This window comes from Pseudomyrmex gracilis, unplaced genomic scaffold (genome assembly GCF_002006095.1).
Source record: "Pseudomyrmex gracilis isolate BER0280 unplaced genomic scaffold, ASM200609v1 scaffold_20, whole genome shotgun sequence".
NCBI lineage: Eukaryota > Metazoa > Arthropoda > Insecta > Hymenoptera > Formicidae > Pseudomyrmex > Pseudomyrmex gracilis.
In genome coordinates, this window is record NW_018020604.1 from 813165 (window position 1) to 826483 (window position 13319).

At 38.5% G+C, this 13319-nt stretch overlaps 3 protein-coding genes across 10 annotated transcripts in view; 2 read left to right on the top strand and 1 right to left on the bottom strand.

The window, feature by feature from the left end:
• Positions 1-4124, top strand: part of LOC109851787 — a 7545-nt gene extending 3421 nt beyond the window's left edge. Inside the window, exons 2-6 of one of the 7 annotated variants that reach the window (XM_020422217.1) lie at positions 2896-2951; positions 3053-3197; positions 3360-3458; positions 3576-3754; positions 3913-4124. In XM_020422217.1, the coding sequence (XP_020277806.1) occupies positions 2896-2951; positions 3053-3197; positions 3360-3458; positions 3576-3754; positions 3913-4060 (627 nt within the window). In that variant the 3' untranslated portion in view covers positions 4061-4124. Of the gene's footprint in view, positions 1-2565; positions 3198-3359; positions 3459-3575 lie in introns of those variants that run through there. The other 6 variants (XM_020422215.1, XR_002249934.1, XR_002249935.1 and 3 more) reach the window with 6 other exon arrangements.
• Positions 4121-6988, top strand: LOC109851788. Of its 2 annotated transcripts, XM_020422220.1 has the most exons (4): positions 4121-4668; positions 4756-4854; positions 5052-5197; positions 5341-6988. In XM_020422220.1, the coding sequence occupies exons 1-4, from the start codon at positions 4435-4437 to the stop codon at positions 5423-5425; spliced, it is 564 nt and encodes a 187-aa protein (XP_020277809.1). In that variant the 5' UTR covers positions 4121-4434; the 3' UTR covers positions 5426-6988. The 2 variants fall into 2 exon arrangements, with proteins under 2 accessions (XP_020277809.1, XP_020277808.1); XM_020422219.1 differs by having other exon boundaries at positions 4121-4854.
• A 3030-nt stretch (positions 6989-10018) lies between these two features.
• Positions 10019-13319, bottom strand: part of LOC109851781 (neural-cadherin-like) — a 63340-nt gene continuing 60039 nt past the window's right edge. Inside the window, 4 exon segments of the mRNA XM_020422204.1 lie at positions 10019-11500; positions 11717-11957; positions 11960-12186; positions 12758-12999. Coding sequence (XP_020277793.1) covers positions 11391-11500; positions 11717-11957; positions 11960-12186; positions 12758-12999 — 820 coding nt within the window. The 3' untranslated portion in view covers positions 10019-11390.

Consider the following 13319-nt stretch of genomic DNA (forward strand, 5'->3'; position numbering starts at 1 on the left):
ATATATATTCATGCATTTTTAATTAATATTAATATCTTAGAAAAGATATATTGTATATTACATTGATATATTTGTTATAAATATTTAATTTGTAAATTTTATATTGCCTAAGATGTGTCACAAATATAACGAAATTGGTTTTTACAATCGAAAGGCCGCGGAAAATCGTTCTAAAAATCGACGTTTTTTTACCGCGTCTATCGATGACACGTCCATCGCGATAACAAATCCCCCGCCGAGGAAATGTTAATTCGTTCGAAGTATATGCGGGTCAGAATAGAATTAATAATGTCAAAGCGACTTAGAGCAACGTAGAAGAAAGAAATAAGAAGGAGCTCGATGCGTACTCGAGAGAAAGTCATTTCCCTCTTTCCCGAAGGACGGAAAACAGGGATGTGAAGTGGCGCGGTGAAGAAATGTGCGGGTCTCTCCGAGAAACGTTCCCAGAGTTTTTTTTTTCTCTTTAACCTTTCGGTCGCGCGCGTTTTCTTCTCTCATTTATTGCCGCGCTTCTTATTACGCACGTCGCGAAACAAAAAAAAAAGAAAAGTTCGAACAGAAAAACGACTCTCTTTTTCTCTCGATACACTCTCTCTCTGTGCCGTCGTCATGGCTACTGCGTCAGACCGAACCGGAATAATCGCCGGGATTTTACGAGGAGTGTGTCTCGATACGTATTGGGCCACTCTCGCGCGCGCGGGCCTTGTTGCGAAGTTGTATCTCTGACGTCAGAAGTTGCCTGGCGTTGATTAAGGAAAGTATCCGCTCGCAACCTGATGATACAGGCAGAATCCGACGCATTTTCCGCGCACTTTATTTTACTTTTAAAAAAATAATAACAAAACAGTAATAACTAAAAGGTAATTAAATAAACAACCCAAAGATGGATAAACACTCAAGAGTGTTCTTAATAAAAGAAATTTTGAAAAAAATCAAAGTACGGAGAAATGCTGATTTGATATTTAACTTTGCTTAAAAAAATTAAAAATCTTTGTCCTCTTTTTTCTACTTCTTTTTCCTCAAGATAAAGGAGAGCTCAAAAGATATTTTTCGAAAAGTTCGTACGAGGAGGATTATAGAATTACGCTCTCTTCGGAGAAATATGATATATCTATCATCTGTCACATTGTTAGTACCCATTAACCGCATTTCACGTAGTAAAATTGTCGACTGCAGAAGGAGACACAAAGCACAGAGAGAGAGAGAGAGAGAGAGAGCGAGAGAAGAGGGCAATTTCCTGCTCTTTACTTGAGTGCCACCTCTGTCCGAAGTTGTTCAACCGTAGCGTGTGTCTGTGGAAGTGGCGTGCTCCCACTTTGAATCCTGAGCTATTGTGAAAAGTCGCAACGCTACTTGTGGATTTGCGCTTTGCGTTTTTTTTTGTTTCTTTTTTTTTTTTTCACACGTAAGATCTCACGCGAAATCAAGTCGAAATGCATATAACACTATGGACTTGGTGAAGAAAAAAGAAACAAAAAATTGAGACAGAAGCGAGCAAATCCTTTATAGATCTCTCCGGATTTACGGAAAAAGCGTGTTATATTTTTCATCCGGAGAATTGCGACCCTCGTTTTTCGCGTTCTTTTCTCTTATCTCTCGGCGCTCTCTCTCTCTCTCTCTTGTGAAGCGCGACTTCAAGAACGCTATCTTATTATTCAACAAGCATTCGTTTTCTCGATAGCCGCGGAAAAGCTATCACCAAATGTAATGCATTATGTATGAGAGCGAGATATATACGAGCCTCGTTGTTTCTGAGAACGTGTTCGACTATTACGGGGAAAGTGGTGACCATTGCTGAGAGAGAAAAACTGACCGTATATATTTTTTGTTAGAATATCAAATCGCAAAATCATAAGAGAGAAGGAAAGAGAGAGTATAAAAATACACATAAAGGCATTTGTGTGCAAAAAACGTAACCAGCGCGATCGCAGCACCGAAACGTAATTAATGGATCTTGAATTTCTTTTGCCGTGTAAAACAGAAAAAAAAACAAAAAAGATCTACTGAGAAAATTAGCGACTTATCCGTCCAGATGAAGAATGGGAACGCGAACTAAATCAATCGGGAATCTGAAAAGAAAGAACGTGAGGACAAGAGTATTCCATTAACCGCTAACGCGCGGTCACTTCGTGGCACGTGGTCCTTGATTTAAAAGCGGCATTGGCGAAAATTGAAGTACTTTCCTTCTCCTGTTGTACTCGCCACAAATTGACTTATTTTTCTTCGATTTGTTGACGGAGCAACAATTATACATTGACGTGACAATTAGATTTTTCTTAGATTTGTTGACTGTCATTCTCACGTAGAATCAGATAATTGAACCAACGTGTGTGTGATATGTCAGTAAACAAAACTATATAAACAAACTTATAAAAAATATAAAATAATGTTGTGGGGCGTAATCAAATCTTTCTGACGAAGAAGATTAACTTCTTCTCGCGATCGAGAGAATTAATTTCTTTCAGAAACAATAACGCGATAAAAACTTAATGCTCAAATCATCAATAAACAATTGATTATCTTTTTTATTTTATCGTTAAAAAATGACATTGTCGATCAAATTTTATAATGAATAAACCGCCCAAAACAATATTTACATCAGCTAAAAACAGCTGCCGGGGAGGGACTTGACGTTTGCATCGTTTGCTCGACATGACAGCTCTGATAACCTAAGGTACTCGCATCACGAGCGCACGCATCGAGATGATAATAGCGCAATGATAAATTAACAGTTAAGAGCAGAGTTATTGCAGAATTATTTCTATCGATCATTCGATCCTGATAAGAAATTCTTGACGAGAATATAAAAAGATATATTTCCGAGGATTGTCGCGCGTTAATGTGGTTGAAAATAAAATCAGTTTTTTTTTTTTTTTTTTTTTTTNTACCACACAGAGCACATTTTTTGCGTCATGCGACAGAGGAATGCGACACTGTGAAAAATGGAAACGGTGAGATATTACGCGAACTTTATAAATCCGCACTGGATAGCCGTGGTGGCAACGGGACTGTACACACATATCCGGCAAATCTGCGTGATCGGTCTTTGCAGCATGCAGGAGAAACCAGCTTTCGAGGCGTACTCGCCGTACGCCTCGCTACTGTTCGTCTTCTCCGTTTTGTGCTTGCTAGCGGAATACAGACTCTGGCCCATAACTCTCAAAGAACCGCCCATTCAACTGCTTTATATTTATGAGGTGAGTCCTCGTCGTAATTATTACTTTTCTTTGGGCCTCGCCTTATTGTATTGAGTCAATTCGGAAAAGAAGGAGTGGCAACGCAAAGAGAATAAACGAACAAAACGAGAAATTGTCAAACAACATTGTCGTTGAGTGTCTTTTTGTACGTATATCTTGCAGATGTTAATAGCGGCACTGAGTACCAATTTGGCAATTCATATGGTGTGGATACCAATGATGGACTCGATTTATTGTCTAACTCAATTGTCCAGTGAGTGGGTAAATGACCGTTTTTCTTTTATACGGTTTCTAATAACAATATTGCAAATTTTGGAAGCGCGTGTAGGCTTTGCGGATGAAAATACACGTTCGAAATTATTGCGCGCGTTTTTTTAGTTGAACCAGCTGAACGATTCTATGGGATTGGATAGTTACTCCTGGCTGAACACGTTTGCTGATTACATGGACACGAACACCGCGCCCATGTACATGGCGTATTGCGTGTCGTTGTTATCGTTCGCTTGGATGTTGGACGCGACCGAATCCTTGGACACGTTTCTGGACACATGGAGCAAGTAGTGAATTCTGACACTTCGCGAATCTTTCTGCAAATCTCTTATTCCGCGAACTTACACCGCGACATGTAATAAATGACGTCATAAATAATCGAACAAACGCAATGAAATAACGATTCGATTTGTGTGTCTCTCTCTCTCTCTTTCTTTCTCGGAAGAAGACACGCGCAGGTCGCGAATATTATTACGAGGCGCCATCGCAAACGCAAAAGGAAGAAAATCAGGTTCAGTAATCCCGAAGTGACACACTCGTTCTTTTACAAACTCTGTCGGATGAAACCGTTCGTGACAAATTGCAGAATGTAAGCTCGTCGACAGTTTGATGCATATTTCTTTTATTGTTTTATTATAACGTCATTGCTTATTGTATACTCTCTCTCTCTCTCTTGTGTTTATAATAAATATATTTTTACACAAGTTTCATCCGCGTATCTGATATCGTGTGGATATTTTTTTGTACATACAAAACATACGCGCGTTACATGTTATTGAATTTTACACGCATCTTATTTAATCAACAATCTGATAAAAAAAAAAAAACTGAATATTGCAAAGAGCTGACTTCATACTAAAAAAAAAAAAAAATATTGAAAGCATTTCTTATATTTTATACGCAACGTTGTAACCTATATCTTCAACTAAATCTCAAATGTAATTGTTCGATATTTGTAATCTCCAAAATGGCCCGGTTACTGAACACAATATGGGCGTTAATGCTCAACAGACTGGGAATATCGATTTTTCGCACGTGTTTCGCGAACGCCTTCGAAGACGATTACGGTATTCCCTTCGTACTAAGCCCACCGTTCACCTCTTTCTTAATCGCGACGGGCGTTTACGTTATCGTCGTCAGTTTCACGCTGTTTCCACAATCTCTTCGAAAACCGCCACTTGTCTTTCTCTACTTGTACGAGGTTAGTGATGAAAGAAAGAAATTTTTTTGTTTGCTCGCACAATCTAATTTTCTTATCGCGACCCTTTTTGCATCTTTCCGATTGCAGTTTCTGGTAACAGCGTTCATTTTGGAATTTGCGATCGCCTGTTTGTGGACGCCGATAGACGTGTTCGTCTTGAGCGTATGGCCGGAGAATATCTGTCACGTAATGTAAAACGCGATATCTGTTTGTTTCCGCTCGTTTGGCGGACGGTAATAGTTTTTTTTTTTTTTTTTTATCAACGAAAAGCTACTTAAAACGTCATCTCCGCATCATTGCGTAGAAACGCAAGTTTCACTACTTGTGAGTCAGAATTACTAGCAGATTCACATTAAAGTTAGAACTTGTCGACTTCGAAACAGATGCTTCGTCGAGTGGGACTGGAAGACGCGGCCCGAACGGTGAATGCGAATAAGTCGTCTATGACACTCGTCACGAATGGATTAGCGACGACGTTTTTTCTAATTACTCTTCACGTTACGAGAGCCGTCGACTTCAAAGACCTAACGTGAGTTTTCGTAACGAGTTTTCTGTTGTCGATGAAGTTTTGCAACGGTGTCGGCAATGTCAAATCAAAAACAGACATTGGTATACTCGTGTATTGAGTCAAAAAGACACGCAACAATTCATAAGTTTTGATTGGAAATACAGGGAGAACGGAATGACACATTTTCTCTCGCAATCGATGACGAAACTGTGGCAACGTGTGCAAAGCGAATTTCAAGAAGGTGAATAAAAAAAAAAAAAATTAAGCCCAACATACAAAATCGAGTCTAAAAATTGCAACAACGATCGGAGAGTAAATCATCAGTCAACGCAAGTGGAATTTAAGTAAGAGTGAAAAAAAATCTGGCAAGAAAGATTTAAAGAACCTAAAACAAACGAAACGATAATTCGATTGAGAATTTTCGAAGTTAAAAATTTGCGTGAGTATTTGTGCACACAACAAGACGATGTGCGGGTGAGAGGAAAGGAAATTTGTGTGTATTCGAGTAAAAAACAAAAACGTCCGAATTTCAACGTTGTCACTTCATTGAACATTTTATGAAAAAGAAGGCATTTATTTCGTTCGAACTAAAGTGTAAAGTACAAATGGTATAGATAATATAGTGGTAATAATGTAATAATTATAATCGTTAATAAATATCAATTCAATTAATAATACGGTGTGTCCCAGTATACTGCGGATATTATTAATATTATCATTATTATTATTATATATATATATATGTATATGGTAATTGTACTAATGGGATGTGTTCAGTGGCAGCGTTATACATTATGTAATAATATATGTATATTTTACAATGATTTTTTTTTCTCTCGTTTTATCGACCGATACGTACAATTCAATTCTTTGTTCTCTTTCTTATTCTCTGACGTTTCTCTGTAATTATGAAAAGACACACCTCTCGTACGCGCGTATAAAATATATATAAAATACTTGTTTGTTTGTTTGTTTTTCATCACGAAACCTCACAAGCTTGTTTAGATGTAACTCTTGTGCTTTAAAAATCGCGAATTGTATTCTAACGAAAACGATTGCCTTTGATTGCTCTTAGGTAAAATATTGCTTGGAATCTATAATCGCGTTATGCAGTTTTTTTCTACATGAAAAATAAAAAAGAAGTGCAGTTTCTAAGACAAAAATATTTAAAAATTCTTCAAAGAATATATATATATGTAATATTTGTTGTATATATATAAAATTTACTTTTAATAAACAGGTCTGATATTTAAAGTTGACAATTTACTTTCCATATGTGATAACCATGATTAAAAAACATTTGTCTCAAAATGGTTTTTGATTGGTTATTCAAAATCAGCGGTGACACAAAAAAACCCGAGAGGTGTTCTTCATTTTCCTTCCATAGGATACGAAACTGATGTCAGTTTTCCATTTTTTTTTTCTTTTTTTTTTCATCTCTTTTGTTCTCGTCTGTCACTCATTGTTTTCTTTTTCTGCGAAACTAAACGAAATTTGATAAATGTTAATTACGCACGAGTTCACGCTCGCGCTCGGCCCTGTGTAGTATCCCCGTTAATAGAGTATATTACATCTTTGTGCACAATTATATAGGCAGTGCTCAGAAAAGATTGAGGATATGTTAGTGTAGCTTTCCTCTTTTTTTTCTTTTTTTTTTAGTTTTCTGCAGTCTCGGTAAAAATGTAAAATGAGATCGTTTTTAAAAAATTTCATAAGTACGTACTTAGAATGATAAAAATTTTGTATCTGACGAGAGAACGCTCGAACTGATGCGTCTTTGCCGATTTCTTTTTTTTTTAATCTTTTTTTTTTTTTTTTAAAAAATTTTTTTTATTTTTTTTTTTTAATCTTTTTTTTTTTTTTTTTTGTTTGCTTTAATTATACGCGCCAACGAAGCAAGCACTAATAAACACTAGTCTAACAATAATACGACTTGATATAATATGACTTGAGCCGAATCTTTTATAATATTAAATTACACCAATCACGACAATTGTGTAGTGGAATGAATCTAAGGAACATCGTTGCCTTAATTTACCTTCTTTGAATATATTCGCGTTTTCTTTTTTTTTTCTTTGTGTTAAATATATATATTTTTTTTATTAATTCCTTTCCTATTCTCGACTCGAATTTTTCTTCAACTCGTATATCTCGTACATTCTCAACAGTGTTCATTAAAAGTAAGTACGATTTAAATCAGGCGACGGCATCGCAAAACTGAGAAATTGTGGCGTTCATCGACAAGCGACAGTTTCGCGAATTTTTTCTTTCCCATATTCCTTTCCGATTGTTTTCTTCGGAATTTTTTTCGTTTTCTCGCAGCGGTACATAAGCGCGTACGCGTATTTCTTCGCCGACAAAGCGATTTAAAGCGATCGAGGTGCACGGGTCGAGCGTAGAGGAGACTTCGAGGCTCATCGATGCGCAGATCAATCGCCATCTAATATCGCGGATCTAATTTCTCATTGTCGATATATTTAGTTGAAATATTGACTTGTGATTTTCTTTTTTCTATTCATCGCGCGTAAAGATTCTCTTTGTGTCTTCGAATTTGGTTCGTTACATTATCGAATCGCATTTTTTAAAATAAAAAAAGTACAACAATTTGTTCTTCCTGTTTTTCTTTAGATCCTCGAAATTGAACGAGCGATCGATCGTGTGCTCACCGATGCGCTAAAGCGGCACACTCGCATAATTCATCAGATTGCTTTTCTTGCCACTGCACACACGCGACGCGCGCTCGCGCGCTACTCAATACAGTTACTCAACGATAATTTTTCTTTCGTCCTCCAATAATCCCCATTCGAATACTGTCTCTGCTTAGAATCTACGTGACACGGGACCGGAGTCAATGACGGGAATGTCTGGAGAAAACTAAGGGATCTAGGGACGAATGGGTGAATTTCGATGAGTCGAACTCGCGAGCACCGAGAGAGAGAGAGAGAGATGTGTATGTGTGTGTGTGTGTGTGTAACAAATGTTTCTTTTTTGTGTGCGAGGGACATTATTTATTTATTTATTTATTATCAATAAAACAAACGAAGAGAAGAACTTCGGGTGTTTAAAGCTTCCCGGACAAGCTTCTTTCGTTCGAAAAAGTTGTTACGAAATTGTTTGATAAAGTGTATATATATAAAGCGTTATAGAAAATTTCTTATTGCGAGTTCGCGCGCTTCGAGCGCGAGCTCGAATATGCGCGCGTGTTATCTGCACACGATTGCGTTTAAATAAAAAAAAAAAAAACTGTATCTATCGCTTCTTCTGTGTGTGTGTGAACTTCTTCTGTTTCTCTGAAGTAGATTTATTGCTGCGGGCAAGGTAAAATCGTGTGTGCCATTCGTTGTTCAGTTCGAAAGGATTGTGTTTGTCTCTACTTCAAAGTTTGCAAGTTGCGTAATCTCTGATATCTATTAAACGTCTTTTTGAGATCTTGGCCGGCTGTCACGCTCAGTGCTCGCAGTTTTCAGGAACAACGATAGTACGCGGGACGTTGGTGTTTGTGTATGTATGTATGTGTGAATGTGTGTGTGTTTTTGTGTGGATACATATATATTTATACGCAACTTAATATCACAAATTCGTTGAAAACCCATACGCAAACACGATCATTGGTAGGACAGCGATGCGCAATGACGCGGGAGACAGCGTCCTCGGACGCGACGCCGCGCGTCGGCACACTCATACACATAGTTAATTACAAGTATTCGTACAAGTGCTTACGACGTACTGTTTTTTAGTTTTTTTTGTTTTTTTTTTAGTTTTTTCTTTTTTATTAACGCCTTCTCTCTACTCGGTAAATTGACTATGAATTATCCCGTTGAGAATTTTACAGGTTTCAGTCGGGGCTCTCGGTGCGTGGAAAGTTCTTTTCCCCGCGAAAGAGGCGCGACGACGTTGCCACGATGGCGGCGCGTGCACGAGAACGACGAGCGTGCACAAACCGATCGAAAAGCCCGTCCGAGTCTCTTTTCGATCAGACAATCTCCGATTCAATCTCTTCACTCGTTTAATCGCTCGTCCGCACAATCGACGAAATTTCAAATCGTTTGAACGACTCTTTCGAGTGGCCGATAAAAAAAAAATTTTCCTAATAACTCTTCTAACAATTTTCTCTCGGAAAAGTATATTTTTTAATTTGTTTTGACAAAATATATATTAAATCAGATCGATCTCGCGACTTTCGAACGAATTCTCTTATCGGAAGAGATCGCGTGAAACCTACCGAAGGGGATCCAATCCCATAAACGGTAACCTCCGTAAATTAGTTTGTTTGATCTTCGCGCGAGAAGTGCGGAAGAAAATTATTCAAGAGATCAACTTTTACACGGGTGAAAAGTTCGCGTCACACCGAACTTATTCGCGATGACTAGATAAGAATTTCGCTCACGTTCTTTTCACATCTCGACTCCTCGCGCACGCGTACCTCGTGCATTTCGCGCGCCGTGTTTCCCTCACGCGCTTTCGAATTCTCTTCTAATCTCCTTCGATGACGTAAAATAAATATTAAAACTATATATCGAGATATATCAACGGTGAGCATAGTTTAGCGAATGCGAATTCTCATCTCTCGTGTTTGTCTGTATGTTCGTACGTGTATCCTCTGTATGTATATGTAATAATATATATATATATTTGTATTTATATTTATATATATATATATATATTTATATTTGTATTTATATTTAGACTTTATGTCCGCTATGTTATAATTATAATAATTACATTACGCGCGCGAGTTTTCTCTCTCTTGCTTTCTTTTTCTAACTCTCGGACTTTCTCTCGTTAATTTCTTTTTTTAATCTTTTCCGCAATCGTCGTGCGCCCTTATATATATATATATAAATTCATATTTATATATAATATATATATATATATATTAGAATATATATTTAATATAATATAATGTACTATCAACTAGTGAGGATGGCGGATGGGCGATGACGATGATAGTGACGACGGTGAGCCGATGTCGCGACAACTAACGATATCTTAACGATAATTTCTATTATGGCAGACTATCTACGGTAAGAATCGTCCGTTTCAGGAGAGAGACGTTGTGTTGCTTCCGTTGGGATTCGTTCCGGGATCGAAACGAAATAACGAGGATGCGTGCGAAGAAGAACGAGGAAACGAAGAAATTCGCGCGGCGGAAATTGACCCGCCGCCGACGAATCATGACACCGAGATAACGTCGTGTGTTGATGTATGCGTGCGTGCGTGCGTAATGTGTGCGTGTGTAATGTATGTATGTACGAATGAGGAAATATGTTTGTGTAAATGCCCATGATTAACGTCGTTACAACACATCTAACGTCGTTTCGATTCGCGTCGACAAATAAATAAACGATCCCGGGCTGTGCAAGGGGGACGTATGACATGTCAATCTACGATTCGACACTGACGACACAACGACGCGATATATACCTACACGTATATATATATATGTGTATATATATATATATATATATTGTGTACATAAGTATACGCGCGGAGATGATTTTCCTTCCCACGACAACGCGATATTTGACAAATGATATCTCGATACGATTCGTGAAAGGAGTGGAGTGGATAGAGGGAGGAGATTCGTTAGAAAAAGTCTCGTCGCGTAATATCTTTGGATTTTTCACTACGTATGTTTTTTTTTTGTTTTGTTTTGTTTTGTTTTGTTTTACGTATGTATAACGTACTATACAGATAGGTGTGATGCGGCGACTTGCTCCGTGTCTTGATTGCCTCTATATAATCACCTTCTACATATCTACCGTCGCATTATCGCAACGTTCGTGTGTGTATTACACCTTTACGAACCCCTTCCCCCTCCCCCCCCCCGTTTGTGTTTGTCTCGTGTGTTTGTGGCGTGCACGCATCGCGGATGACACGACGTGGCACGTCGCGACGCGACGTTGACGCGACGTGGCACGACGTGTGACATCACGTGTGTCACCAGTACTTTCACTACGCCGCACAACTACGAGGAGAGGCAGTCGTCTATCTATCTCGGTACGTCGAAGATTCGTCCTCTGGCCGAAGGGAGACTATCTCCCTTCTCCCTCGGGATCCTCCGAATGTTCGTGACAAGATCCCCGGGAGCCGTCCGTCCAATCGTGACAGATCGCTTAAGGTCGCACGAACACTCTCATTCGGATGATATGGACTCGTGTGACTCGATGGTGCGGTATGGGTGTACAGACTTGACTGTTGCGTGTGTCGTTGATTAGTCCTCCTCCTCGCTCTCCTCCGCCGGACCGTACATGTCGGCAAGTTTGTCGAATCTCGGACCCCAGGCGCCTAGATATTCATACTCGTGCTGCTCGTCGTCCGTACCTGTGATTAAAAACATTTTCACAATTTGAAAATTATAATAAATTATTAAAATTCAAATTATATTATATTACAATTGTAATTATATTATTTGCGTGTCAAAAACTTAAACAATATAAATCTTTTCGTTCTTCGAAATTTTATTGCACACACAAAAGTTATAGTTCGTGTTGTATAAAATTATCTTTTTCTCTTAGAAAATCAATTCTCTTCACGTACCGGAAGCTAGTGATTCCAGAGAACCCGCCGTGCTTCCGCCGCCCTCATACGCGTAATTCCGTAAATCGTCGAATGGCGGAGCGTTCGGATCGCTGTCGGCCCTTTTCTTGTGATCTTCGATAAAGATGCCGACGTTGGGCTCCGGTCCGAGCGGATCTGCAGAATTGATCGAATTTTAATGCTTCTATTCTTGACATTCTTGTAAATTTTTTGTTTTTGTTGAATTATTAAACAACACAAGTACGTGAACGTACAGGCTACTTTACACGGAGGTAGTTTGCCGCCCATTTCCGGAATCGGGCCGCCGATCGGGATCTGCAAGGGCGTGATGTCGAACGCGGTCATGTCGTCCTCTCCGCCACCCTCGTCGTCGTAATTGATGATATTTTCTCTCACATCGTCGTCCGGACCGGGATACTTTATGTGCGCCTCCCGTCTTCTGTTGTAAACGACGAATACCAACACGAGAACTGCAATATTGAACATTAACAAAAATATTTAGAGCCAAAGGCTGAGAAAGTTTGCTTGTTATCAATATCAAAGTGATACTTCCTCTGCCGGGAGATCAAGTAAGTGTGGAGAGTGTAACAAAACTCCACTGCGAGAATTACGGGATTGTACGATGTTGCAATGTGTACAAAGCGGGTGTCAGTCTTATCAGTTGGGACATCGTTTTTTTTTTTTTTTTTTCAAAACGAAAGCTTATCAAAGAGAGAAAAATCTCGCGTGTGCGCAGTTTTATTAAGCAATTTGTAAAAAGCAAATGTACAAGCGGTTTTTTTTTTATATAAGTGCAAAAGAAAAACAGATAAATTAAATAAAACAAACATAAGCTTTCGTATAATCAAATTTGTTTTATTTATTTATTTTATTCATCGATCGATGTGGCTGCCGCAAAAATGAGAACTGAAACATAATTAGAGACGTGCTTTTGAACATAAAATAAAACCAATTTGCACCGTAGTAAAAATCAAAGTGTTGTAACGAAAATAAAAGGCGTGCGTTATTGACAATCACTTGATCAACTTCGATTATACTAACCAAGAATGATCAAGAGACAGACGAGAATAGCCGCTAGTGCCCCCATGCTAAGCTTGAGCGTCTGTCCTTCCTGAACCAATTCGCAGTTCTCGCCCCAAAATCCGTCCGGACAGATGCATCGGTAGCGAAATCGCGGATCCTGATTGATGCATCTGCCACCGTTCAGGCAGGGATAGTCTATACACTCATTTTTGTCCATGCATCCTTTGTTGTCCGGCGACGGAATCCTTCCCTCTCCGCAACTGCGACAAACAATCGCAATAGATTGATATAGTTTCGAAAATAAATGAGTTATAGACAAATACTCCCGAGAAAACTAATTCACATGACAGGAAAGAGTAGAAAAACAACACGTGACTAAGATAATGTGACCGTAATGTATATTATACATAACATTAAATAATATATATGATATAAATAATATATTAAATAATATGTATTATACATATAATTTATTATATATTTATAATGTTATACTTTATATTATATACTATATATATTATATACGTACTACCGTAAGGTCACTGACTTCGGTCGCGTGACTGCGGCGGGGTCAATGACC

Coding starts and splice junctions, on each gene's coding strand:
- LOC109851788 (XM_020422219.1), top strand. CDS start 4,435: ATGGCCCGGTTACTGAACACAATATGGGCGTTAATGCTCAACAGACTG. Junction 4,855..5,051: donor GGCCGGAGAATATCTGTCAC/GTAATGTAAAAC, acceptor ACTTCGAAACAG/ATGCTTCGTCGAGTGGGACT. Junction 5,198..5,340: donor GTCGACTTCAAAGACCTAAC/GTGAGTTTTCGT, acceptor TTGGAAATACAG/GGAGAACGGAATGACACATT.